This window comes from Motacilla alba, chromosome 1A (genome assembly GCF_015832195.1).
Source record: "Motacilla alba alba isolate MOTALB_02 chromosome 1A, Motacilla_alba_V1.0_pri, whole genome shotgun sequence".
Lineage (NCBI taxonomy): Eukaryota > Metazoa > Chordata > Aves > Passeriformes > Motacillidae > Motacilla > Motacilla alba.
This window is the reverse complement of record NC_052031.1, coordinates 33,444,391-33,468,747: the sequence shown is the minus strand read 5'-3', so window position 1 is coordinate 33,468,747 and position 24,357 is coordinate 33,444,391. Positions and strand designations below refer to the sequence as shown.

Here is a 24,357-nt window from a genome sequence, read left to right as displayed (position 1 = left end):
TTATACATATACAATATATTTCTATATTCATATCTCTATTTAAATTTTTTTTAAATATTACGTTTCAGCAGCAAATTCCTCCTGCATGTCCCCAGTCACCCTACCTTGTAACTCCTCTTTGGCAATGGTGCTTTTGGTAGCACCCACTTGTAGCAGTGAGTCTACAGCTCCTCTGTGGGCTTTTCCCTACAGTAGAAACTTTGAGAGTGACGGCCATTGATCCAGGGGTGTTCTCCAGTTCAATGGTGCAGGATGCTTTAATTTTCTCCCTCTGTTTTTTCCCATTTCGCAGGGGGTAACCAATTAAAGGAGCTGTCCACTTGACTGGTACGTCGGGATGCTGACTGCTGTGTTTGCATTTCTCAACTCATCCAGTAGCCAGTCTCTTGAGTGCAGCAAAATTTAGCAGATAGCCCCCTCCCCACCCCACTCCTAGAGTCACCATGCTAGCCCTGGTTTCATTATTTGTTTGACTACTGCATAATTTCATCATCATTTACAGCTTTTGTACTAATAAATGTTTGAATTATAACTCAAAAAATGATGAACTGGGTGCTTGTGTGAGGGATATGTGACCAAGTTTTCGAGTCTCCTTAAGCTCTTCTCATTTTATCCTGCTGCCATTCACATATATTTTAGAGTCAGCTACCCCATTGCAGTTTGCAGTTCTGTGAGTGATGTCTTGGCATATACTGTATTAACGGAATTGTTTTTAAGGTTTGTACTAATAGAGTTAAAGTCTGACCAGTGACAGTGACTACAAAACACAAATGTCTCTTGAAAAAAAAGAACATTTTCATAGTTGTCATGACCAGTTTGAAGGCAGAAAAACTCACTGTGCAAACAAATAGCATACCTGATCATACCAAGTTTTTTCCCTTTTATATAGATGTGGTGCATTACATGTAGGAGACCATATTCTGTCCATTGATGGCACCAGCATGGAGTACTGTACACTGGCGGAAGCAACGCAGTTTTTGGCTAATGCAGCTGATAATGTCAAACTGGAGATCCTTCCGCACCACCAGACACGGCTAGCACTGAAAGGCCCAGAGCACGGTAAGAGGATCTGCAGCACCAAATCCCTCTTTCTCTTTCTTTCTTGTGCTTTGCCTGCCCATGCTGAGTGGTCAAAACTATCACTGCAGTTATGTCTGTAAATGTTTCAGCTCCCCGGTTATGCTTCTGCAGTTTCTGAGCAGCAGCTCCCCAGTTATGCTTCTGCAGTTTCTGAGCAGCTCTGTGTTTTCTTGGTCTTAATGAACCCTCTGAGATTCCTATGGCCAGAGAGGGAAACATTTCGCTAAGAAATACCTCCACAAACTTGCAAATGTACATAAAGACACCCGTTGACTCTGCTGTTGCAATTGTTGGGGGTGCTACGAGATACTTCAGTAAATTAATCTCTACATTGATTCTTAAATTTAGAGTGGGGAAGTAGTACCACAGCCAACTTATTTTCAGCATACTGATTTGATAGTTATGGTCAATTAATAACGCCTGTTCTCCCCTAAAACATGTAAACCCCTCCCTTATTTTCTCTTGTTAATGGCATTATTATTTATTGCCATCATCTTGTAAAGTGCTTCTGAGATTGCATCTCAGGTTCACTGTCAGTGCTTATGAAAACTGTTTGGAAACAGTTCCCTAGATTGCAGACCTTTTCACTGTGATACTTATTTCATACCAATATGCTTGAATAGAATGGCTTTCCATTCTCAAATCAAATGTTTGTAAAATGTCTTAGTATTTGAAGATGGAGGCTGCCTGTCTTGTCTTCTAACTGATCATGAGAAAGTGCTGATTCACAGTAATCCTTAAATTCAGTCTAAAATAGCACATGTTGATAGACATCAAAACAGTAACAAGGAATATCAAAACACAGAGAACAGGTACCTGTGTTGCAGCATGAACCAGTGGCTTAATTTTTCTGAGCCTGTGGTACTGTGCTTCTGCCTCCTCTAGACCAAGACAAGATTTCTGAGGTCTCGAAATGTCAGTGATGTTCATGGGACATGGTAAATGTTCTGGGACATCCATGCAACATCCAGGTCGTCCCTTGATGAGCGGTGTTCTAGACAGTTTCTCAGAGTAAAGAATACTGAACTAGTGACAGAGGAGACATCAGTTTCTCCTAGACCAGGGTGAACAAAAAGTAACCTTTGCAATTACATATTCTCCCTGTACTCAGCTCTTTCCCTTTTCTACTTAAGCTGCTTAGAGCCTTAAGGAGCACAGTGATACTGCACAAGCAGAATGAGATGGAGCCCAAATTTGCGATGTACTTCCATTCCTTTCAGTTATGACAGTACATTGCAAACAAATATTTCTCTTTTTTTGAAGCAAAGATGTCATGCAATTAATTTCTGGATGGTTAAAGAATTTTGAAGACTGTTTTTTTTTTGGGAAGACAAATGCTGAGGCCAATGATTTGTGTAGGTGATTGTGTTATTTGAAGCAGTTGGTTTGTTAACCAACATTTGTAACAGATTGATGCTGTTAATGTTCTAGTAACCTGTGTAGATGCTTGATAAAGCAATGCTCTTGTATACCAGAGTTAAGAACTGTCTGTTACAAAATCATATTGAGGTGATCAGCAAAAGATGATGATATATAAGAGGATCTTTTGGGGGAAAGCGTCCCTAAAGTAATAAAGTTGCTTTCTTCAGTAAGGCAGAATAACTAGGATGTTTACAGACCATTCCAGTCCTTCACCAGGTGGTGCTACCACAATATCATGACCGATTCAAGATGTAACAAGCCTAATGGAAGCAAGTTCCCTCTTAGAAACAACTTTTTATCAGGGGTGGTATGACCTAGAGGCTGCAGAGAGTGAAAATCTCCCTTGCTATGTCTGGAATAAGCTGAGTCATTAGGGCTGTACCTGCTGAGCTCAGTTATTGGTCTTGTGGGAATATGTTAAGAATTTAAAACAGGCAGGAAAGTCAGTATATAAAATAAACTGAAATTTTAGCCCTAAAAAAAAGTGAAGAGCTCTATAAAATACAGGATTCTTTTTCATGTTTTTTTTTTCCTTTATAGTGTGCTGCTGACATTCATTTCTCTTGCTGCCCCATTAGTTTTATGTTTACTATACACAGCCCTGTACTGGAAAAGCTGAAATTACCACTAAATTACTATGGTTACACACAAAAGGATTTTCTTTTACAGAACTTTTGTTGAATTGGGACTATCCTTCTACAAGCTGAGCAGACTGAATTTGTGTACTTTCCCACTTTGTAGGACATTTTTATCTCTACTCTCGGCATGAAAATAAAACATTAAGAGAAAATCTCAAGGACTGCCAGATAATTTCCTGCTGGAAGCAGTCTTTTTAATTAAACAAGGCTCACAGCAGCTTGAAAATAATGAAAATCCACCTGGCCACATTGTTCTTATCAGATTTTAATTTTTTCACTGTAGTTAAAGTTAAGAAATCTTGCTGTCTGTGCACGTAATTGAAGAGACGTTTTCATCTGAAAAGATATGCTAAGTCTCTAAGACACATAAGGCCGTATCAGGTTGCTTCTGGTGTTTCTGGGACTTCTCTGGCTAACATGAGATTTTCCAAAGTCCCTGAGGGTGGTGGTTCCAGTGGGTGAGGAACCCAAGGGGCACAGACCCAGCCTGGTGCTGACATTGCACCCCTCTCTTACTTTTGATATCTGATATTGGGGCAAAAAAATATTTTTTTTTTGATCCAAGTACATGCCAGGGCACAGTGTTCTCATGGAGGGATGGAACTGAAGACAAGGAGCCAGGTCAGGCAGCTCCAGGGCCTGCAGGGTTGCCCCGCTCCACCAGGCTGCAGGGACATGGTGAGCCCCTGTGCTCGCCTTTCCCTGTCCCTTCCCTGTGTGCACTCCATAGATCCACCCTGTAGAGACAGGCATTGCTCTTGAGTCAGAAGGGGTAATACAGTCAGGCAATTAGCACATCAATGCTCACCTAGTACAAAGTGAAACCAAAGGACAGCTTTCCTTCTGCCAGAGCACAAAGCTTGCTGTAGTGGCTGCCCTTTTCCCCCCTCTTTTTGTTTCATGGAATAAGATATGAAAACAAGGTGTAGGTCCAACCTAAATGCTCAAGGTTTTGGGCTCCTGTTAAAGGCCAGCATGGGGGACAGACACATCTGCAGCCATTTTAGGTATAGCAGGTAGCAGAGGGACACAGGTAATACAGTTCATGGGACAAAGACAGCAAACTCTGTTTTATAGAAACAGATTTAAAAACAGTTTAGATTAGATATTAGGAAGAAATTCTTCACTGCGATGGTGGTGAAACACTGGGACAGGTTACCCAGAGAAGCTGTGGCTGCCTCATCCCTGGAAGTGTTGAAGGCCAGGTTGGAAGGGGTCCTGAGCCACCCGGTCTAGTGAAAGGTGTCCCTTCCCATAATAACAAAGTTCGAACAAGATGGTCTTTAAGGTCCCTCCAAACCCAAACCATTCCATGATTCTGTAGCATGGGTGAATCCCTTGGTGTTTTAAGACAAAAAATTCAGTGAATACTTCCCAGTTTGAACTGTGCCTTTATGGTTCAGCAAGGATACAGTCATGCTGAATTTAATGATGAAGATGCTGTATTTAATCAAGGGAGACTTCAATCCCTTTCCTTTAAGATTTGACAAGTGAAATGCTTCCCATTCTCTTAGTAAATACCAGTCTTCACTTTCAGCACATAGAACCCACAATTAAATAATTAAATACAGTCTCAAATTTCATCCAGTGAAAGATCATTTTAAAGTTTTGAAGATCAAGTTTAAAAAAAACCAACACAAAAACCACAAAACAAAAAGACAAAATTGCAAATCCAGCTAATCAATAAGACCTCTTTTCTTTATTAACCAGGTTTCAGGATAGAGTTTTCCTGCTACTGGCATTGGGAAGTCATTTACTGCACAGAATAGCATAATGCCAGCAATAGATTGTGGCAAAATTAAAATGTCAATACAGTAAATTGAAATGGCAGGGAAGCATCTCCATTCTAGGCAGTGCCATGCAAAGTATCTGGTTGGTCTTTTTAAAATAGATTAATGCAAGCACAGAGTTATTAACCTTCAGTTAGTGGTCATATCTAGTATCTTAGTATTTTCTGAGAAAGTTTGCAATCTTAGCCCCATAGCCAGAAGGAGATTAGAAATTGATTCGGTAATCATAATTTTTGAAAGAAATATAAAAAAGAAAAAAAAAACTCAATCAGAAACATTTTTTCTGAGAAAAAATATTATTTAGTTCTGCTCCTCAAGTTAGAACCCCCTGATAAGAAGACAAGACCAGGTTATTTATTACTTTATTTTATTTTATTTTCAATTTGTTTTCTTTCTATCACGTCTGGTTTATAGGGGTTTTTTTGTTTGTTTTGTTTGTGCAATTCAGTTACTTTTACCTCTTCTCTGGTCCTTTTGTTTTCTGATTTTCCATCATCCCTTCATGTGGGCAGTGAAAGTTGAAAGAAGCAACAGGCAACTTACCTGGGACTCGTGTGCCAACAGCCACAGCAGCCTCCTCACCTACCACCATTATAACACCTACCACCCTGACCATTGCAGGATGCCAGCCTTGAAATTCCAGAAAGCGCCTCCTCAAAAAAGCCTTCGTAATGTTCACATCTTTTCCTGCTGACGTACTCACTTCTCCTCTTCTTCCTCCTCCTCCCTTTTCCTCCTCCTCCCTCCCTTCTTCTTTCACTCATACTTTTCCCATTTCAGGCTCTAAAACCTTTTCAGTTTTACAGATGCTACACTTTTTCATAGCCATGCCAAGGTTATTTCTGACATTTGACACCTTTTCTTCTCTGTAACAAAGCAGCCTTTGTAGACAGGAAAAGGCTTGAAAACTCTGAATGAATCAGCTCTTCTTCTATGTATGAGTAGATCATTGGACTGGAAAAGTGTATATAAAGCATGATTTTTAAATGCAAAGCATTGCTTACAAATCTTTGTCAGAAATTACCTACTACAAAAAGGCATTTCTAAAATCAGTGTATCTAGATATATTGATCTGTTGAAAAGTTTAATTTCCCATGGTTTTCTTAAAGTAAGTTGTATACTATGAATATATTTTGTGTCTACATTATCTTTGTTAGCTTCCAGCAAGCGTTGTCAAGAAATGCTGGCTTTACTTTTTCCTAGGGTCACCTGTGTGGTTAAAATGCCTATATTATGGGAAATGCACAAAGCATTCCTGTGCATCATACACAGCCTATACATAAAATGTTTGATTCATTGATGAGTTACAGGCATGTGCCGCGCTCTTCTGTGAAGACTGAGTGCTGTATGCCAAGTGTTTGATTTCTTACAGCAGCTCTGGTGTCTTCATCCTTCTCTCCTACCTCCATGAGTGCATACAGCCTGAGTTCCCTGAACATGGGGACCTTACCTCGCAGCCTCTACTCCACCAGCCCACGTGGGACAATGATGAGGCGGAGGATGAAAAAGAAGGACTTCAAAAGCTCCTGTAGGTGGTAACTGCATTTGCTCAAAAATGTGCAGTGAATGAATGGGTGGAGGAGGGGGAAGATGCAGAAAAGAAGTTGTACAGTACCTTAATTAATGCACATATATTCTAGACAGATAAGAGAGTTTCTGGTAGATGTAGGAAAACATAAGGGTAAAAATATTTGTCCAATGCTGAAATGAGATGAGTAGATGCTATGCAGCATAACTTTCTCATCTGAAACTTACAAAGGAATGTTTTCTTCAGACAGTGTTGGAAGAGTTTGTTATACCATTACTGATTCCTTTTTTAACTCTTCCAGTGTCCATTAGGGAATAGAATTCATAGCTGAATAGTCAAAAACAGATTGCTGGTAAGCTCAACCAGCTGTCACATTAGGGAAGGCAGAGCTTGCCACAGCACTTCCTAGGTAGTTCTTAATGTTTACATCTACACTATGACCTGTACAGTTATTTTGGTGAGGGAGAGCGAAAAGTTACAGTAAAGACTAAATAGCCTCATTTGACCACTCTCTGGGACTCAAAGCATGGATTGCCTCTGAGTCAGTCATTTCCCAAGCCAGAACAGATCTATTCAGGCTGTTCCATTTTGCATATTGCTAAGCATTCACTGGGCTGGAAAGAGTGTGGCTGTGTCAGTGCATTTTTTCCCAGATTCCATGTGAGTGCCACCTCTCTTTAGGCTTGTCTGTCTTTGTGGGATCCACAGCAGCTCAGTTCCTCCAGAGCAGGGAGGTGAGAACTGCTCTGTAAATAATTTGCTCAAGATAACAATGCTCAGAAGTCCACTCTGAAAGAACTGAGCTGCTGCACATTATAGCACTGCTGCTGTGTTTTAAAGATTCCCCATGGTCATAGTAAAACCAGAGCAAACCAGCAGCTTCCAAGGCCAATCACTACAGAATTGTGAGAATACATTAGAGAGGAACTGAGGTTTTGCTTTCTTGCAGTTTTTGTTGCTTGCTTGTTCTTACTTCTTCTGTAAAGCACATATTTTTGCATAACATTTGCCTGTAAGTGCATTTTTTGTTTTTAATCCGATCAGCCATTTTTCACAGCTCATCTATTGACATGTTAGCTTCTAATGCATTCTTTTGGGTCGTGGGGGGATACTGTGTCTGTCATGCTATGGTATCAGTAGAGGTCCAGCTCTTACATGTTCTCTGCGTGTGAGAAACAGTAGCGGTGTTACGCTAGCAGTAATTTGAATAGATTTGAATGGTAAAATCAATGCAAAAAAATTGTTCATCAATTCTGCTACGTTTTAGCTGTTCAGCAAAGGATGAAATCCTCAAAGCTAATCCTGTTATGGATCTTGGACACAGCTGTAACTTGCGTTGTTAAATTTTTCAGATATTTTTCCTTCAAGGAAGCCTTGTCCATGTTATCTTGAAAGGCCAGTGATGTGGCATTTAAGTGGAACAGTCACATAAGTACTGCAGCCCACCTAAATTTTTTAAATTTCTAAAAATTTTTTCAAGTCAGAAGGCCCTGGGGATGACAAGCTGCTATGAGTAAACAAGTCTCTAGATAGGAGAAGTTAGGACAAGGCTTAGTTGTGCAGTAGTGTATTACCCATTTGCATTGTGAGGTCTTGATATAGAGCATTACAAAATATGTGAAACTGGCCCCATCACTGAGTGGTCAGTGCCTCATTACAACCTGTGAATACATCACAACCCTGAGCTGGAACTGGCTTTGGAGGAACTGGCTGGCCAGACAGACTTGTTTGCTGTTTTTGTGAGTTTGCTTATCAGCCCATGCAGAATTCCTTACTCTGTTAGTAGACTTATACCCATACTTGTGACAGCAGGAACAGCCAACTTAAGAGACCCACACTGCTCTGAATGTCCTGCACTGGACCAGGAGAATGTCCAGTCTTGTACCTTTCCACTATCCATCAACAAGACGTGGAAAACCTCTCCCTTTGTGGGAGACTCATGAGAACTGCTATGCTTTTCATGGAAAAGGAGTAGCACAGTCTTTAATTTTAGTGGGATTTTTTTTCTTTAATCCAATTGGATCATTTCAGAATTTTATTAAGATAAATTTTAATAAATCTTTTAGAATATAACTTGGGAATAAAAATATGTAGGTTGCTATAAAGTTTACATTGCCAATTATTTAGGAATAGATGCGGAACATAATGTGATCATGGCATAATTCATGGAGATGAAGTGTGATGGCACGAGGGGTTACAAGACTTTTATGGTCATGATTTACCAATCATTGCATTAGTTATGCAGATCTTTCTAAATATGTGGCTGTAAAAATTGAGGGCATGCCCTGCTGCCACTACCTTTTTTTATGCAACTTGTTTTCAGGTTTTGTTCTTCCTCCAGTTTTGTTTGTCTGTTTAAGGTGTGGGATTCATTGTGGAAACACTTAGATTATTATTTTGTTAAAGTTTAAATCCTGAAGTACTTTGTAATAGGTCCCTATAAGTGGTTGGAAGCGAGGCATAATTTATACCAATTTACACTACTAGTGTTGAATGTCTGGTAGAAATTGGAGAGGGTTTTGTGAACATTTTTCAGTTTCTTGTGGGTCAGAGTGGGAGACTGGAGGCATAATAATTCATAGATGGACCTTGAAGCACATCTTGTTCTGCTTCTTGTATAACGGCAGGCATAAAAGTAAAAAGTGCATAATCTTCAAATTCACGATCATTATTTACATAACTGCAGAGCATATAGCAAACCAGCCCCCAGGAATGTTGCTAAGAGTTAGATGAGAACTATACAAGTATGCTGGAATGTACCCCAGCAGCAGTAACCAGTGTTCACTGGAAATACAAGCACATCCATGTCCTCTTTTAAAATCAACAGTGCTGCTTCCTGGCCTGTAAAAATTCTAATCCATCAAGGATCCAAAACACGTCACTGTTTTTTGCTACAGTTACTGCTGAGTTACAAACCCCAACACGCTCTAAGTCATGGGTTTGGGTACCTATGACATTTTACATTTTGGATACCTGTGGCATTTAGAGTCTTAATATATAGCTATTGTTACATGACTAGGAAAGGATCACTTTCATATCTGAGGGGTTTTTTGTTCCTGTTTCTCTTTTCTTTCGGAGTGGAAGGAGTTCCTAATTGTCATACTTAAGCATTGACATCCTCAAAGTGTTTATCAGAGTGAGTTTTAAATCCCACAGATAGTGACTTAATTTCCCAATGCGAATTAAAACTTTTACTGTCCTGAAAGTTGAAATAAATTTTATGAGATATTTAGGTTCCTGGTAGGACTTATAAAAAGAGTAAGAAGGTTACAGAGTCAACTAGATACCTGCTGCATGGAGGGAATAGAGACATAAGCGATGGGAAATAGAGATGAAGTTAACAAGTAATTGTTGTATGACCTTTAAGAAAGGGAAAATTGAACTTTCCTTTGCCCTAAATTAAGATGTTTCTAGAAGGTGTCTTAGGTATTATATTAATTTATTTGGTATCATATTTTAGCCTTTGCAGCAATAAGGGCTGGAGAAACCTATTTCTCACAAGCAGTAAATGCTGAAGCTGATAGAAGTTTCTAAGAACAGATTTTTTTGTATTTGCATTTATGTATCAGCATATCTTATTGAGTGCAGATAAAACAAAGAGTAAGAAGGAAGCTATTGAGTATCTGAAATGATGCACAATTCTTAGAAAGAAAACTTGAAACAAGATATGAGGAAGAATTCACAGTTATTTGGAAGAGACAGTTTTAGAGTGGAAAGGAACTTTGCTGGGAGAAAACAGAAACTTGTTAAGTTTTTTGGCAAGTAAAAATTTTGCAAAGAACTGTCTTTGCCAACTGTGCCGCATCAATCACATCTATACTAACTGATGTAGAGCAAAAGTCTAATGCTTGCAGCCCCATAGGGTGGGCAAATACTTATATAACCTCTGACATCTTTTTACAGTTGTGCTAATATTATCTATAATGTCAAATTTTTTTTTGCCTCATCTAAGAGAAAAAAAATGCACAAGTAAACTATCCCTCAAATAAACTATGAAATTTTACCTAAGTCCTAGCAGACGTGTATGACATGAAAGGCAATAGTTTGTCACTGGGGGAATTCAAACCATAATACAATAGACATTTAGACAAGGTCAGGGAGGCAAAGGTGCAGTCTCCTCCTTTCACAGGTAATTGTATTGAATCTCAGAGTTGGTTTTGTCTTGATCCGTACTGCAGCCTTTCAGAAAAAGTGTGAGTAAAGCAGGGGAATGGAAGTAGCTGCCTGAGTTTCTCATAGAAGGGTCCCCCAGTGGCTTTGAGAGATCTCACAGAACCTTTTTTCTCACAATCCCTTGAGAAACTCTGGTTGCCAAAACAGGGTGGTTTGCTCAACTTCCTTAGGTTACCAGTTAGCCTGACAAATTGCTGACTTACAGTAAACATGTACAAGAAGAAGGCATCCTTCCTTCTTGCAAGCAAGGCTGATCCATGTGCTTTGTTGCTAACTACAATGAATTGCTGTGAGATGTTCAAAAGAGGAATCTGCCTGAACAACAGCTGGGCTTGTGCCTCAAATTGCCTTAGTTCCTGTTGAAGTTCTGCTTATCCATGCCTCCAACCTAATGCAAGCAGAATTCAAGGATGTCCTGAGATTTTTGGAGTGGGGGTATCAAACACATTTATTTTACTCAGAACAAGAACTATCTTTTTGCGTTCCAGCATACAACCAGATGTTTTCTATTCTCTTATATGCCACAACTGTTTATACATAATTTATAAACTCTATCCTAAATTGACTTTTAAAGAGACATTTCATTGACTAGATTTATCATAAAGAACAATTTTCTCAAAAAGCAATGGAACTTCTGCTGTATATGAATGTCTTTCCTCCTGGTCTGCTCTGTTTTATAGTGTCTTTAGCCTCTAGCACTGTTGGTTTGGCTGGGCAGGTCGTCCACACAGAAACCACAGAAGTGGTGCTGACAGCTGACCCCATGGTGGGGTTTGGGATACAGCTCCAGGGTAGCGTGTTCACTACCGAGACCTTGTCCTCTCCACCTCTCATTTCCTACATTGAGGCTGACAGTCCAGCAGAAAGGTGAGGCTCTCTAATTCACTGCTAAATACGTTTGGTGAGCGTTCCTCGGGTGCTTTGGGCTTGTTGCTTTCTTTCAGTTTGTGACAAATTGCAGGGCCTTGCTCAGTGGAGTGGGGCAAGTAATACACTTTCTGTTCTGACAATGGTGTTTCATGCACTTGATCAGCTATAAAAGAATGACAAGCACCAGTGTTCTGACCATACAGAGTCCTCCAGAAGGAGACTGGAAGCTATATTCATGCAAAACAAAACAAAAAAAAAAAAAAAATCAGAAAACTCAGTGAAGTCAAAATAGTGATAATTGAGCGTGCCAGGGGGAAAGCTGTATCCAGCTCTGTTCAGCTTTGGCACAGAGTCAAATCTTAGGGAGTACCAGAATTTTAACTTACTAATTATTTCAATTACGTTTTTATGCTTATATATGTATTTAATCATGTCATGAGAATGGTAGCAGCTGCACAGGCAAGCACCAGCTGCCATTTCACCTGCAGCCCAGGGTCAGAGGCACAGATGGGTGGGTGGAAGCATGAAGACCCCTCTTCCTGGGTCCCAGCACCTAGAGGGCATGATCCGTACTGCGAGTGCTTGATGGTGTCGTGGTGCAAAGGGGCAGCAGCTTCTGTGCCTAGGTAGCTTGTTGAGCTGCTATACCATAATTATCCTTCAAGGTCCGGTTGAAGGTTTTTGATCAGGTGGATCATAGCAGAAACTGCATGGCCAGCCAAACCAGGACAGTGAACATGTCCCTGTGCTTGACACTGGTGAGGCCACACCTCAGGTGCTATGTTCAGTTCTGGGCCCCTCTTTATATGAAAGACTTTGAGGTGCTGGGACCTCAGTTTCCCAGTGAAGGGGCTGAAGAGCTCTAAGAGGAGCAACTGAGGGAGCTGGGGGTGTTTAATCTGGAGGAAAGAAGGCTCGAGAGGAACCTTATAGCTCCCCACAACTGCCTGAAAACAAGATGTAGCCAGGTGGGGATTGGTCTCTTCTCCCAGATAACACACAGCAGGACAAGAGGAAATGGCCTCAAGTTGTGCCAGAGAAGGTTTAGATTGAGTATTAAGAAACATTTATTCAATGAAAAAGGTTGTCACGGACTGGAACAGACTGCTCAGGGAAGAAGTTCAGACTCAGTTCCTGGTGGTATTTAAAAGACATGTAAATATGGCAAATCAGCACAGAAAGGGTGGACTTGTCAGTGCTGGGTTAATGGCAGGGCTCAGTGATCTTGAAGTATTTTCCCGACCTAAATGATTCTGTGATTCTGTGATACTGCTGGTTCTGGTAACATGCACATCTGATGATTTTGTATCGTTTTGTACCAAGGTGTGGGGTGCTGCAAATAGGAGACAGAATAGTGTCAATAAATGGTGTCCCAACAGAAGACAGCACATTTGATGAGGCCAATCAACTGCTCAGAGACTCCTCTATCACCAACAAGGTCACTTTGGAAATAGAATTTGATGTTGCAGGTATGAATGTTCTGTTATTCTGTGTTGCAAGAAAAAATGAAGGAATAAATCCCAAGTACATTGCAAGTGTTAGGCATCTGAGGTAGAGGTTTTCTTCTCACACTACACCATTCCGTTTTCAAGTGACTTATTTGAAACGTGGTTTCCTGTACAGCTTTCTCATTTCACACAGCCCTGCAGTCTACTTCTGAAAGCAAATAGAAATGACAGGTCCTGTAGTAAGATCTGGTGACTGTCTCTCCTCTGAGTTATTTCCAGACATTTTTCTGGCCTGAGATAGAAATGTTCTGCTAAACAGAGACAAATCCTCTACAGGCCAAATAATGAAATATTTTGCAAGACAAAAAAGTATTCAAAAGGGTGAATAAACAAAAAAAAAAAAAACATGGTGTGTTTCACTTACAGTATCTCTAAATAAAATAATAGAAAATGAATTCATAAAGGCCAGAAGTATCATTGTTAATTTTTCTGGTATTATTACTAATGGCATTCCTTTATTCTGTAATGTGTTTAAGCATACAGAATATACCCGTGAAATCACAAACTATGTATATCAAGTACACATTATGTGTATGCACCACTGGATTCATTTTCTTCCCACTAGATGTTAATCCCATGGCAGTTACCTTAGTGGACAGTTAAAAATAAGTGCTAGTCCTGCAGCAACAAAGGTCAGAAATCCTTACGACTCAATCTCCTGTCCTTTTAATTAAATGCTGTCTGCCAGCAGTAAAATTTTCCCATGTGCTCACAGAACTTGCATATGAGCTAAAAACCTGCAGCCTCAGCTGGCTGCTGGCCCATGCAATCTCCACAAATTCAGTTAAACCTAAAAAAATTGAGTAACCGTGAAATTACCAGTAGAGTTATAAATCATACCCCTTCATTTTAGCACCCGTGTTTCATCCCTGCTTTGTGACTCTGATGTGATTTCATCAACTTACATGCATAGTTCCATGCTCGTGGAATTGCCTTATAAATTATCTAACATTTAAAATATTTTTTTATAGAATCAGTTATACCAAGCAGTGGAACATTTCATGTGAAACTACCAAAGAAGCATAATGTGGAACTTGGCATCACCATAAGTTGTAAGTACAAGGGCTTATTTTTCAGACCACGTTTATGGGATAATCTGCAGATAGTAGATCTTGTAGCTACAGACTAACATTTCTTTTGGTATAAATTTCTTTTTCCTTTTTCTAGCTTCTTTCACTGCTTTTTCTCTTTAGAAATACTGTTCTGTAATATATTTATATTCCCCTTCAAGTAGTTAACAAGGCCAGAAGTTTGGCAAATCTAATGTTTGACTTACTCCTTCGCATGCATATTTATGTTTTTAACTCCTAATAAGGTTGTTTATTGAAAAAAAAAAAAATCAGCAGAATTAGGTCCATGCAAAAGGATTTCCATAGCTGGGAAGTTTATAGCAGAGTCTGTCATGGTCCCTCAGAGGCTCCTGAACAGAACTCCACTGAAAGGTCTCACAGAGATAAGGATCCACATACCTAGGGTTATTTTCTGCTTCAGAACCCAGGTACATCCTTGTGGGCAGTTCTGAATGTGCGGCTCACAGCAAAATCCCCTTTCACTGGGGATTGCGGAGATTGCTGAAGAAAGTCATGAGAGCCTGCATCAGTCTGTTTCTCAAGAAGTATTTGTTGCTGTGATTTGAAATTAAAAGTGTTCCTATACTTATTTTGTGAGGAGACAGTAAAACAATGTGTTAGAACTGGATTTTGACCAGGTGAACTCCAGCGTACCGAATTCAGCTTTTGACAGAAGGAAAAACAATCCATATCAAAGTTAATGGGCTTGACACTGCAGAATCTGGTGTCATCAGAATTAACATTCTTTTATGGCTGTGGCCTTTCTTAGGCTATTAGTCTTCCTTTGGAGTTTTTCATGTGTCTTGGGGGAAGATTGTGCTTTGTCTTGTATTCTCGAAGCTTTTACCAGCACCAGGAATATGGTTAATCAAAAGTACAGCAGGGATCTCAGTGCGGAGAGTTACAAATGAGAGACGCTGCGGGCCTGTTTGTGTTGCACACTTGAATGAGTAACTGTTAAACTCTGTAAGATGTGATATTTTAAGCAAAATCATAGGTCTACATGTATCTGTGCAAATGAAAATATTGAGAAATGAGGAAAACCTGGAGCGAGGCTGTTCTATTTAAATGTTATTCTTAAGATTGATAAAGGTTTGTAAGGTTATTGAAAAAATATGATCTTACTAGTAATTTGATTTGTGTTGTTTTTTGGAATGCAGACATCCACTTTTTTTTTGTTTGTAGGAATCAACTTCTAATGGAAAGCTAATGTTCATGGAATTTAGTTTCTAGCACTCTTCCAAACTTCATATGCTGTACTGATCTGGAATTTAGTTCCAAAAATTAATGCTTTATAAAACTGGTGTTTATATAATCAGAGTAACATGTGGTTGGTCTTAGTTCTCTGCTCTTGTGAATATACTGCAGTATCTTTAATATTTAAATTATCTCTTATATACAACAATCTTATTATTGGTATTTAATTCATATAAAATTTATCAAGGATAAATTATTTACGTGGTTTTAAAGGGTTTATATTAATAACTGGTAGAAGACTTGAATTGCTATATGTCATGCTTGCTTTTCAGTATTTGCTGTGTTTTACCTAATTAACTGCTAGATAAGGCAGTATGATTTGAAGAATATAAGCATTTTATATTTATTTTGTCAAATTTCCATCAGGAGACTTCAGCACATTAGCATGCCATTGATTACTGATATTTTCAGAAAGCTATGTGATTTCTTTTAAGAAACAAACACTAAGGGAAACTTGGCAGAGTTGGTATGTCTTAAGCAGGGGGGATGGAGGTGATCAGATTCATTCACTTGTGGGCTTGATCTCTTAAAAGGGCTAGAGACCTGTTTCATCCTCTTCCTTCTCAAGTTAGTGGAGTTAATGATAAATGAAAAAGTGCTATTAAAACATTACAGAGAAACACCTTTCTTACTTTCCATATCCCCCATTCAGTTTGGGATTTGTATGAGAAAGTCAGGAAATTACGTAACCTGACAGACAAGACAGACGGGAAGTGCAACTTCACTTTGGGCTGGCATGTGAGCATTTGTCTATTTTTAAGTCCAAGGGTTCTTCTAGGTCAACTGTTAAAAGTCAAAGATCCTAGAAAAGGAATTTATTTCTCTTTCTTGGAATTGTTTTCCGTGGTAATGACACCAAGAATGCTTGCACAGAATTACAACCAGGTGCTTTATTGAAGGCATGTCTGAGGTGACACTCAACACTAAAGACAATTAAGTTAATTCGTGGTCTTTGAAAAACAAGACTTGTAATAGGAGAAGAGACTTTCTTTAGTTTCAGATTTATTAATGCAAGAGAAAAATAACAGAAAACATTAAAAATCCCCTTAGCATAACCCCTTAAAAGCAGGACAGAAGAAAGTTTCATGAGCATCATTGTTAATATTAATCCAGGGCTCTGAGTTTTGGATAGTTCATGTCAATTATCTGCCAGTATAGTGGTCTTGCCCACTGCTGCCTTCATGCACACATTGCAGTCCTATCATTTGTCCCTTAGCTCTGCAGTATCAGTCTAATTTTACCAATGACAGATACTTACATTCAATAAAGACCTTATTTCATATTTTCATATTTTGCAAATACACATTATATTTAATGCTTCACATATCAGTAGTTTCACACGCAGTTACCTGATGAGAGCAAATAGAAGGTCTCAGTTCTTAAAATTAGATCACCCAAATAAAACACAGGAGTGTTCCTGTGCACGTGATTATGCTTTTGTAGCAGAATCATTCCCTAGAAGAAGGAACATTTACAAGTAGTGCTAGTAGTACTCAAAGCTGTTTCAATTTATTTGCCATTGACATTGACTTTAAACTGTGTAATGAATATAGATTTTCTTTTTAAAGACAAAAACCTTTTTTAAAGGTTTTTGAGGCAAGTGGCTCTTTATCATAGACTAATTATTTTTTTGTCAAGAACAATAAATGATGTCCAGTAAAATGACTTACTAGTGGATTCTGGTAATTGTAGTTAACAGCTTTTTTTTTTTCCTTTGCTTTTCTTTTTTTCTGTCTTTTTTATGTAAGATTCTGATATCCTTACTGGTAATGAACTGCAGCACCTTGCTTCATAAATAATCTCTCTGAAGCTAATGGGGACTACTCAAGGAATAAGAAGCTGCAAAGCTGGTAAGAATATCAGAATCTCACCCAAACTATCATCAATTTCTCTGAGTCACTTTGACTCACTGCTATAGTGTAGTCAGCTGTATTGCTTTAGTATTTCTTCAGAAACAAGCTTTTAAAATATCTACAGATACATTGACTATGATAATTTATTTTCTAAAGCATGCTTCTGTATATTTTGGGATTTCATCTGGCGAGCTCTACTTACTTTTGAAACATTACAGGTAATTCTTTTCAAGACAGAAAAATATCAACAGATTTGTCAGCTGCTCCACATGAACCAATACTTAAGGAACAAAAGAGCTGCATCAGTGTAATTTTAAAAAGCTCCTTCATTTATTAATCGTGCTGTTCTTAAAAGTGTCTAGTAGCTGCAAACCAGCATTGTGGATAAATGGACTGACTTTGTATAAAAGGTATTTTTCCATCACATGAGCATCTTCCTTTGTTGGTTCAGTTTGTTCGGAGCTTGATCGAACTCCAAAGTTTGAAGCCAGGCTGAAAGTAGTGGGTTTTGTCTGGGTGGTAGGTGAGATGTCCACCCCAAAATCTGTTGAAGTCACTTTTTTGGGGGGGTTTTGTTTGAGTTATTTGTGAAATAAGCAAGGAGCATTGTTTGAGGTTTTTTTTTTAATGTAAGGGAACAGCTGATACACAGAACTGACAACACTTCATTGAACTTCCTTTCAAGTGGCTGGGTAAATGTAGTAGAATAGGGTAGAGAGACCTGGAATGGAGACCCAGGATCAAAGAGTAATTTAGGGACAACAAACAGCTTGCTTAAGAGCAGCCATTTAGCTGCAACACTAAATTTTGTACCTGTACATCTTCATGCACTCTTCAGTCCACTTGTAGTTATTCATACAGATTCTAAGGTCTCTGCAAAAGCTGAACAAGACTAACAGCTGGAACAGGGAAGAGAAAAGATGAGATCTGCATTGGAAAAGCAGAATGGGACAAGGAGAGGAAACAAGTGAAAAGCTGTAACAGAGAGGCAGCAAATGAGGGGAGGGACTGAACTGTGATCAGGATTAGGGACTGAACTGTGATCAGCTGAGACTTGGAACAAGAAGGCTGGACATGGGTGAGTAGTAAGGTGCTTTATTTTTAACAGCCTCTTAAAACCAGAAATAATTTTGAAGTGGAGACTGGAAGCTGTACAGTGTCACTTCAAGCTTGCATTAATTGATGTGGGTAAATTAACTGGTCAAATACTGCTTTCCCTCTGGATCTCTGGTTTCTCTGCTCTCTGGGGAGAGATGAAACAGTGGTGTGTAACAAAGGGGATGGAGGCTGCGTAATGAATGAGATGGAGGATTGCAGAAAGACAAAGGAGACAATCTCATGGTCAAGGTGGTTTAATGCTACCCTGGAGAAATTAGGGTGGTTTTCCTTTTCTGTGCAGAAGACTTGTGCTGAGACAAGTCATTCTGGGAGTGGGGATGGAGATTTTCCACAGGTGGCTGCTTGATTTTATGTAGAAATATTGAGATCATGGGGTTGCACTTACAGAAATGCTGCTCGTCTGCAGCTGTTGCTGAAAGTGCCAGTAGTTGTATTTCAGACATAGAAGCTGTTATATTCTACAGATTATTGTGAGATATAAAGGCGTGGATATCAATTGCTCACTGAAAACTGTCATACTTTGACCAAAATTTTCCTATGTTTCCTTTGCTTATCTGTAAAATCAGGGTAATACTCAATCTTCTTGCTGGAGACAGCATTTGTTCACCAGTGTTTGGGAGACAGTCTTAGCCTATGGTAATGTGTAAAAAGGTCCAAAAGTTCGGGAGGAAATTCATGATTTTATCTCTGCAACACGACTTGAATAATTTGTAGGAAGTATGCCATGAGCACTGAACAATAACAAAATGAAGTGTGGTGTATCTGCTTCTCAGCGTGGGGGATTCATTTCACACAGAGCTGTTTGGTGCCTACAAAAAGGCTTTCATTCTCCAGACCAAATAATAGCCCAGGAGAACTCTTAAAATACTGCTGGTTCACACTTCCTCAGTTTGAAACTGTGATAACTTTGTGTGCAGCATCATAATCTTTGCATCCACTTGTACTTTATGGCTCTGCTCTTTGAGCTGTGCTCTTTCCCTCATTTTGGTTCCTCCTCTCTTCTTTTTACAGCAATAATGGACTGTTTTCTTAGTTCTGGTAATTTTGTAAGACACTTTTATAAAAAGTATTTCAAGACTCAAACCCTACTCTGCAGTGGGTAGCCTATAACCTCAGAGTAAGGCAACCCAGAAGGTAAAAACATAGAATTAAAAAATCACCAAAGTGATACTCTAAAATTTTAACAAGATACTAATTGGTAAAACAAATCCAAAGGATTCGAGTAAATTATGGAGTTGTAATATATTTGACCCATGACATGAAAGTATGAGAAACAAGCTACAAAAATAACATATCTTGCAAAAAGTTAATTACTGTTCTCTAAATTGCAACATAATCATTTCCTGAAAGCGTGCTGTTTTAGACAAATTTCTGAAAATTCTTCAAAGTCCTTGTATGTCTGTCTTCTGGACTTTCACATTGCATTTGAAATATGGCTCTTTAGCAGTTCTTGAACAGTTCCTTTGGACATTCACAGGCTGTCTCAGCCAGGGCAGCTAAGGTTAACAAGACCTGTGAGCATATTGTGTTGGAAATGTCATTATTAATTTACCATGTGGTTGCTGTAGGTGAAGATCTGTCATTTTGCATCAAAGAGGAGATGCATGAGCTGCTAAAGTAACTGACATGAGGATTTTGTAGGTGATCCTCCAATAAGGGCAGCTTTTTGGGTGATTGTCAGTTCAGGTGTGGGAGCCTGCTGGAAACATACCTTCTGTGAAAGGGTGCTGGGGCTCAGTACACAGATCAGGAATGGTGTGGGGCAGTTGAAGAATACTAAATGCCTAAAACTAATTAGTGCTTTCAGGAGAGCTGAGAGCATTATACCACATGGCAATGTTTTATCAGTACACTCTTTGTTAACAGTCCCAGCAGTCTGTCTGTGTTCGCCACATGGAGCACCTCCTGGGCAGAGCAGCTGTAGGTGATATTCTTCCCAGAGGTAGACAGCATGTGCCACACAGATGTCTAACAATGTGTCTTCCTCACCCTCAAATTCTAAGCCAACTGCTTGCCATATCACATCTACAGTGCAGTCTTCTGTCAGCAAATGGATGAGCCCTCCAAAACAATGCATTCAATGAAGCCACCTCAAGAAACAGTCCTCTGAAAGTAGATAGTGATCACTGTTGTCTTCCTCTGGTGTATTTAACTGCTTCCTAGGCAGCTAAAGGTCAAGCAAAATTGCAGAGCAAATTTCCTGACCTAGGGAAACTTGTCAAATACTTTTGCACAAGTTGGTAAAGAATTGCAATGTCTGGCGTTGAAGAATGGAGCATGTTTTTAACCATGAGAGACAGATGGAAAAATTGACCATTAATGTCAGATTCTTCCAAAAAGAGATAAGTGTGCAAGGAGAGGACTGGTGGGAGTTTTACTAAACTGACTGGAATTGCAGAGCTTCCAATAGGCATCCCCAGTACAAAGTTGGGAAAAGTCCACAATTCTTAAGGTCCAGCAGCAGTACAGGGGGGCAAGGTTGCTCTGATTTGAAAGAGGCACAGATTGCTTCAGAGGAAGCAGTGAGTTACAGTGAAGCAAACATCAGTGTGCTGTAAGCTGTACCTGTGCAAACATGCTAATAGTGTATCAGCCCAATAGGGTGCGTGACCACTGTCCACAGCATCTCCTTTATTGGGAAGTGAATTCCTCCTTCTCACCCAGGACACCTTACCCTCATACCTCTGCCTTAAGCACTGGATGGGACCGAAGTGGATGGAAGGAATGTGGACTAGCCCACTCTAGATATTTTACCAGAGCAGCTCTGTTGGTCAGGGATATAGTATTACAGGATTTATTCTGGCAAAAGATCATCATTAGTAGTTACACTGAAAGATTGTAATGACAGAAAGTCTTCCTTATGTGTTACATCTACGCAGATTTTTATGATAGATCACTGGAGCTGTACTGTGATGTCTTCACATGGCTCAGTCCTGGTCTAACCCAGAATTCAGACATATCAGGCTAAAAGTTCCCTTTGTACCAGTCACCACAATTCTGAAATTTTCTAATGTTTGAGGAGTATCCAGTCTTGCCAATATGCTGCTGGTGTTTGTTTTTACCTGAACTTCAGATAATTTAGGGGTAGGGGAGGAATATAATGCAAGTAAAGAATGTGTATGAAGTATTGGTTTATGTTCAAAATTAGTCCATCTGCATATCTAGAAACAAAAGCAAATGTCTGCATATATTCTTTATTACAGCTCCATCAAGTAGAAAACCAGGGGACCCTCTGGTTATTTCTGATATCAAGAAAGGAAGTGTTGCTCACAGGTAAGACATTAGAGCTCCCAATAAAAATCTATTAAGTGTGTAATCAGGCAAATTCAAGTTAAACAGAGAGATCTTGTAGGAGACTGTGAAGAGATTGCACACTTTTTTTTTAATAAAAACTTATGTAAAAAGTTAGAAAATAGAAGGCATATTAAGAAATAATTGTCCTAAAAATCCATCTTGTCTCTATAATAATGTTTAGACCTTTCCAGATACCTTTCTTTTAATGTTACTTGAGTCTCATGTAAGCTTGTTTGCTTGTTTACAGAACTGGGACACTCGAACTGGGTGATAAGTTGCTGGCAATAGATAATATCCGACTTGACAACTGCTCAATGGAAGATGCTGTCCAGATCCTTCAGCACTGCGAGGACCTTGTAAAGTTGAAGATCCGCAAAGACGAAGATAACTCCGGTATTAGCAATGACTATTGCAGATTCGTGTGGATTTTCAGGATTTCTAGAGCATAGGGGATTTCTTTTCAATTTTATTGAAATGTTTTTTCTGAACATGTCTGGTTTATGCTAATGATAGTCAGAAAATGTCACCTAAAAAGAATTTTAATGGTATATAAAGTGTTGAATTTTCTCACTGGCTATATTGCTTGAAGGAGCTGAACTGCAAAATTAGGTCTTCAGTTCACTGAAAAGACAATTGGCCCTCGAGTGCAGCCATATAAAGTTGATCTGTTTCTTACCATAGTATTGGGATTTTCTCTGCTTTTAACATTGGAATCATGGTTAGCAAAGCATGGATCCCTAGGCTTCAGTTCTCCAGTGAAGTGGTGTAGTGTGTGCTTTGTCCATAAACTTAAAATTTTGACTTTTGACAAGGTAAGTAGTACTTTACACACTGTGCTGAATATCTGATGGAGGAGCTATGTTTGATCAGCCCAATGGAATAATGGACCTGCCATAATTTTCTGTACCTACACCTATTAATAGTCTTGTGTCTTCCCCACTGTGGATTCCATAAGAGCAGAATTTCTACCTGGAGATAATAAAGTGAGTTCTGTTATGCATTGTAGGGCAAAGGAAGTAAGACAGTTATAGCTACTATTACTGCTGGTGTTTATATTACAGTGTCACACAACAGCACAAACTGGAGATTCACTTCTCTTCAGCTCTTTACAGTCTCACAGCAAAAACGCACAACCTGCCACACTTTGTTATTTGAAATTAAGTGCAGTGTTGAAGTGGTGTTTAGAACTGCACTAGAAGACTCTTTTCCTTTTTCTTTCCCCCTGCTAATTGATTTTGAAAGCAAACCAAGTATCTTCTCAGTATTATAGTACAAAGCAAAGGCAGCTGCATTTAATACCTTGTGCAAATTGTTGCTGTAATTGAAATGGGGATTTCAGTCTCCACTCATGGAAAATGAGATATTTGCACTCTTAGGTGTTGCACACCATGGTATCTGGTACAGATTTTAGTCTCAGTGGGATTCTTATACCACAGTTTTCGTTTACACTCACATTGCTTGATATATATCAAGATTCTCACACAACTACAGTTTTTTATCCAGACATGATTGGTGTAGCTGAACAGATTCAAGTGTAATGGGACAGCTACTCAGAAACCTACTAAAAAACATTCTTTCAACAAATTGTTCTTGTAAGAGTTGACTAAGTATCAAAGTGTAAATGAAAGTATTTATAGCAGATTTCAGATACTTTGAAATTTAAAATGACTGTCTCCTCAAATGTTAAAGAAAAAATATTTAGTGGCGTAATAGTAGCAAAGGTGTAATAAAAAGTATATCTCAGTTAAAATAATTATTTGTGTGTTTGCCATTAATTTACTTATGAAAGTTTTTTCCTCAAAAAGGAAGAAATGTGCTGCTTAAACTCAACAGAGGAAAATAATAAATTCCCTGAGAAAATAAAAGCCTAATGCTGATTGATGAGTAGGCGTGGAGCACTCCAAAAAGTTTTGTAAAACACAGAATAAGATTAACATTTAAACTTCTTTTTTTTTTTCACTGCATGTTTTTTTTGAGGAAGGTGAGGCAGGTATTGGGGGTCTCAGAGCTGTGTTCCTCTGATCCACCGTGCAGCTGAGGCCACAGCAGCATGATGCATGTCAGGTGCTCCCCAGATCCTGCTGCTCTTTGCCCTTGTCACTGCATTGCTCAGATGTTACTCTGATGAGCAAGAGGCCAGTGGGCAGAGCAAAGGCACCGCAGCACAGAGGATCTACTTTCATTAAATGTGGTTTCCAAGAATTAGCCACAAGAATTGCATTACAAGAAAAAAAAGATGGAAATTCTCCAAAACACGAGACCCATATCCAAAGTACTTCAGTTGTATCTTCTCCCCAGGTGGAGGTATGTTTCCAGCAATTTTTCTCTTTCCTTTTCTTCTTGCCAGCTTCCCAAACTGAGGACAATCTTAAATCCTGATTAACCTAAGGGCTAGTTCCCTTTCTTGAATATCACTATTCTTTGCTTTCACCTGGCAGAACTGGCCTTCCTGGTGAATTCAGGCCACACGTATGCCCTGTTCTTGGGTAGATCCAACATTCTGCCCAGCATAACATTAAGCCAATAATTGTCGGACTTACATCTATAGACTTCCAGCTCTCATGTGGAAGAGCTGCGGATTGTTAGTAACTTTTTATTCACTTTGTGTTTATAGCAGCGAAATGTTAATGTTGTGTCACTTGTTAGCAAGTGCTGGCTATTACATTTTCAGTCAGCTTGGCGTGTCACTTTCCACCTTTCAGTTGAAGTCTTGTACCATGTCCATGCCACATCTGGATGAGCAGCACCAGCATTG

At 39.2% G+C, this 24,357-nt stretch overlaps 1 protein-coding gene across 12 annotated transcripts in view; it reads left to right on the top strand.

Moving 5' to 3' along the window:
• The window catches only part of GRIP1 (glutamate receptor interacting protein 1), a 308,647-nt gene that overhangs the window by 260,791 nt on the left and 23,499 nt on the right, over positions 1-24,357 (top strand). For 9 of the 12 annotated variants that reach the window (XM_038154124.1, XM_038154121.1, XM_038154126.1 and 6 more), the window contains 7 exons: positions 890-1,059; positions 6,303-6,458; positions 11,312-11,498; positions 12,825-12,970; positions 13,981-14,061; positions 21,512-21,581; positions 21,850-21,995. In XM_038154124.1, coding sequence (XP_038010052.1) covers positions 890-1,059; positions 6,303-6,458; positions 11,312-11,498; positions 12,825-12,970; positions 13,981-14,061; positions 21,512-21,581; positions 21,850-21,995 — 956 coding nt within the window. Of the gene's footprint in view, positions 1-889; positions 1,060-5,442; positions 5,599-6,302; positions 6,459-11,311; positions 11,499-12,824; positions 12,971-13,980; positions 14,062-21,511; positions 21,582-21,849; positions 21,996-24,357 lie in introns of all 12 variants that reach the window. The other 3 variants (XM_038154128.1, XM_038154117.1, XM_038154123.1) reach the window with 3 other exon arrangements.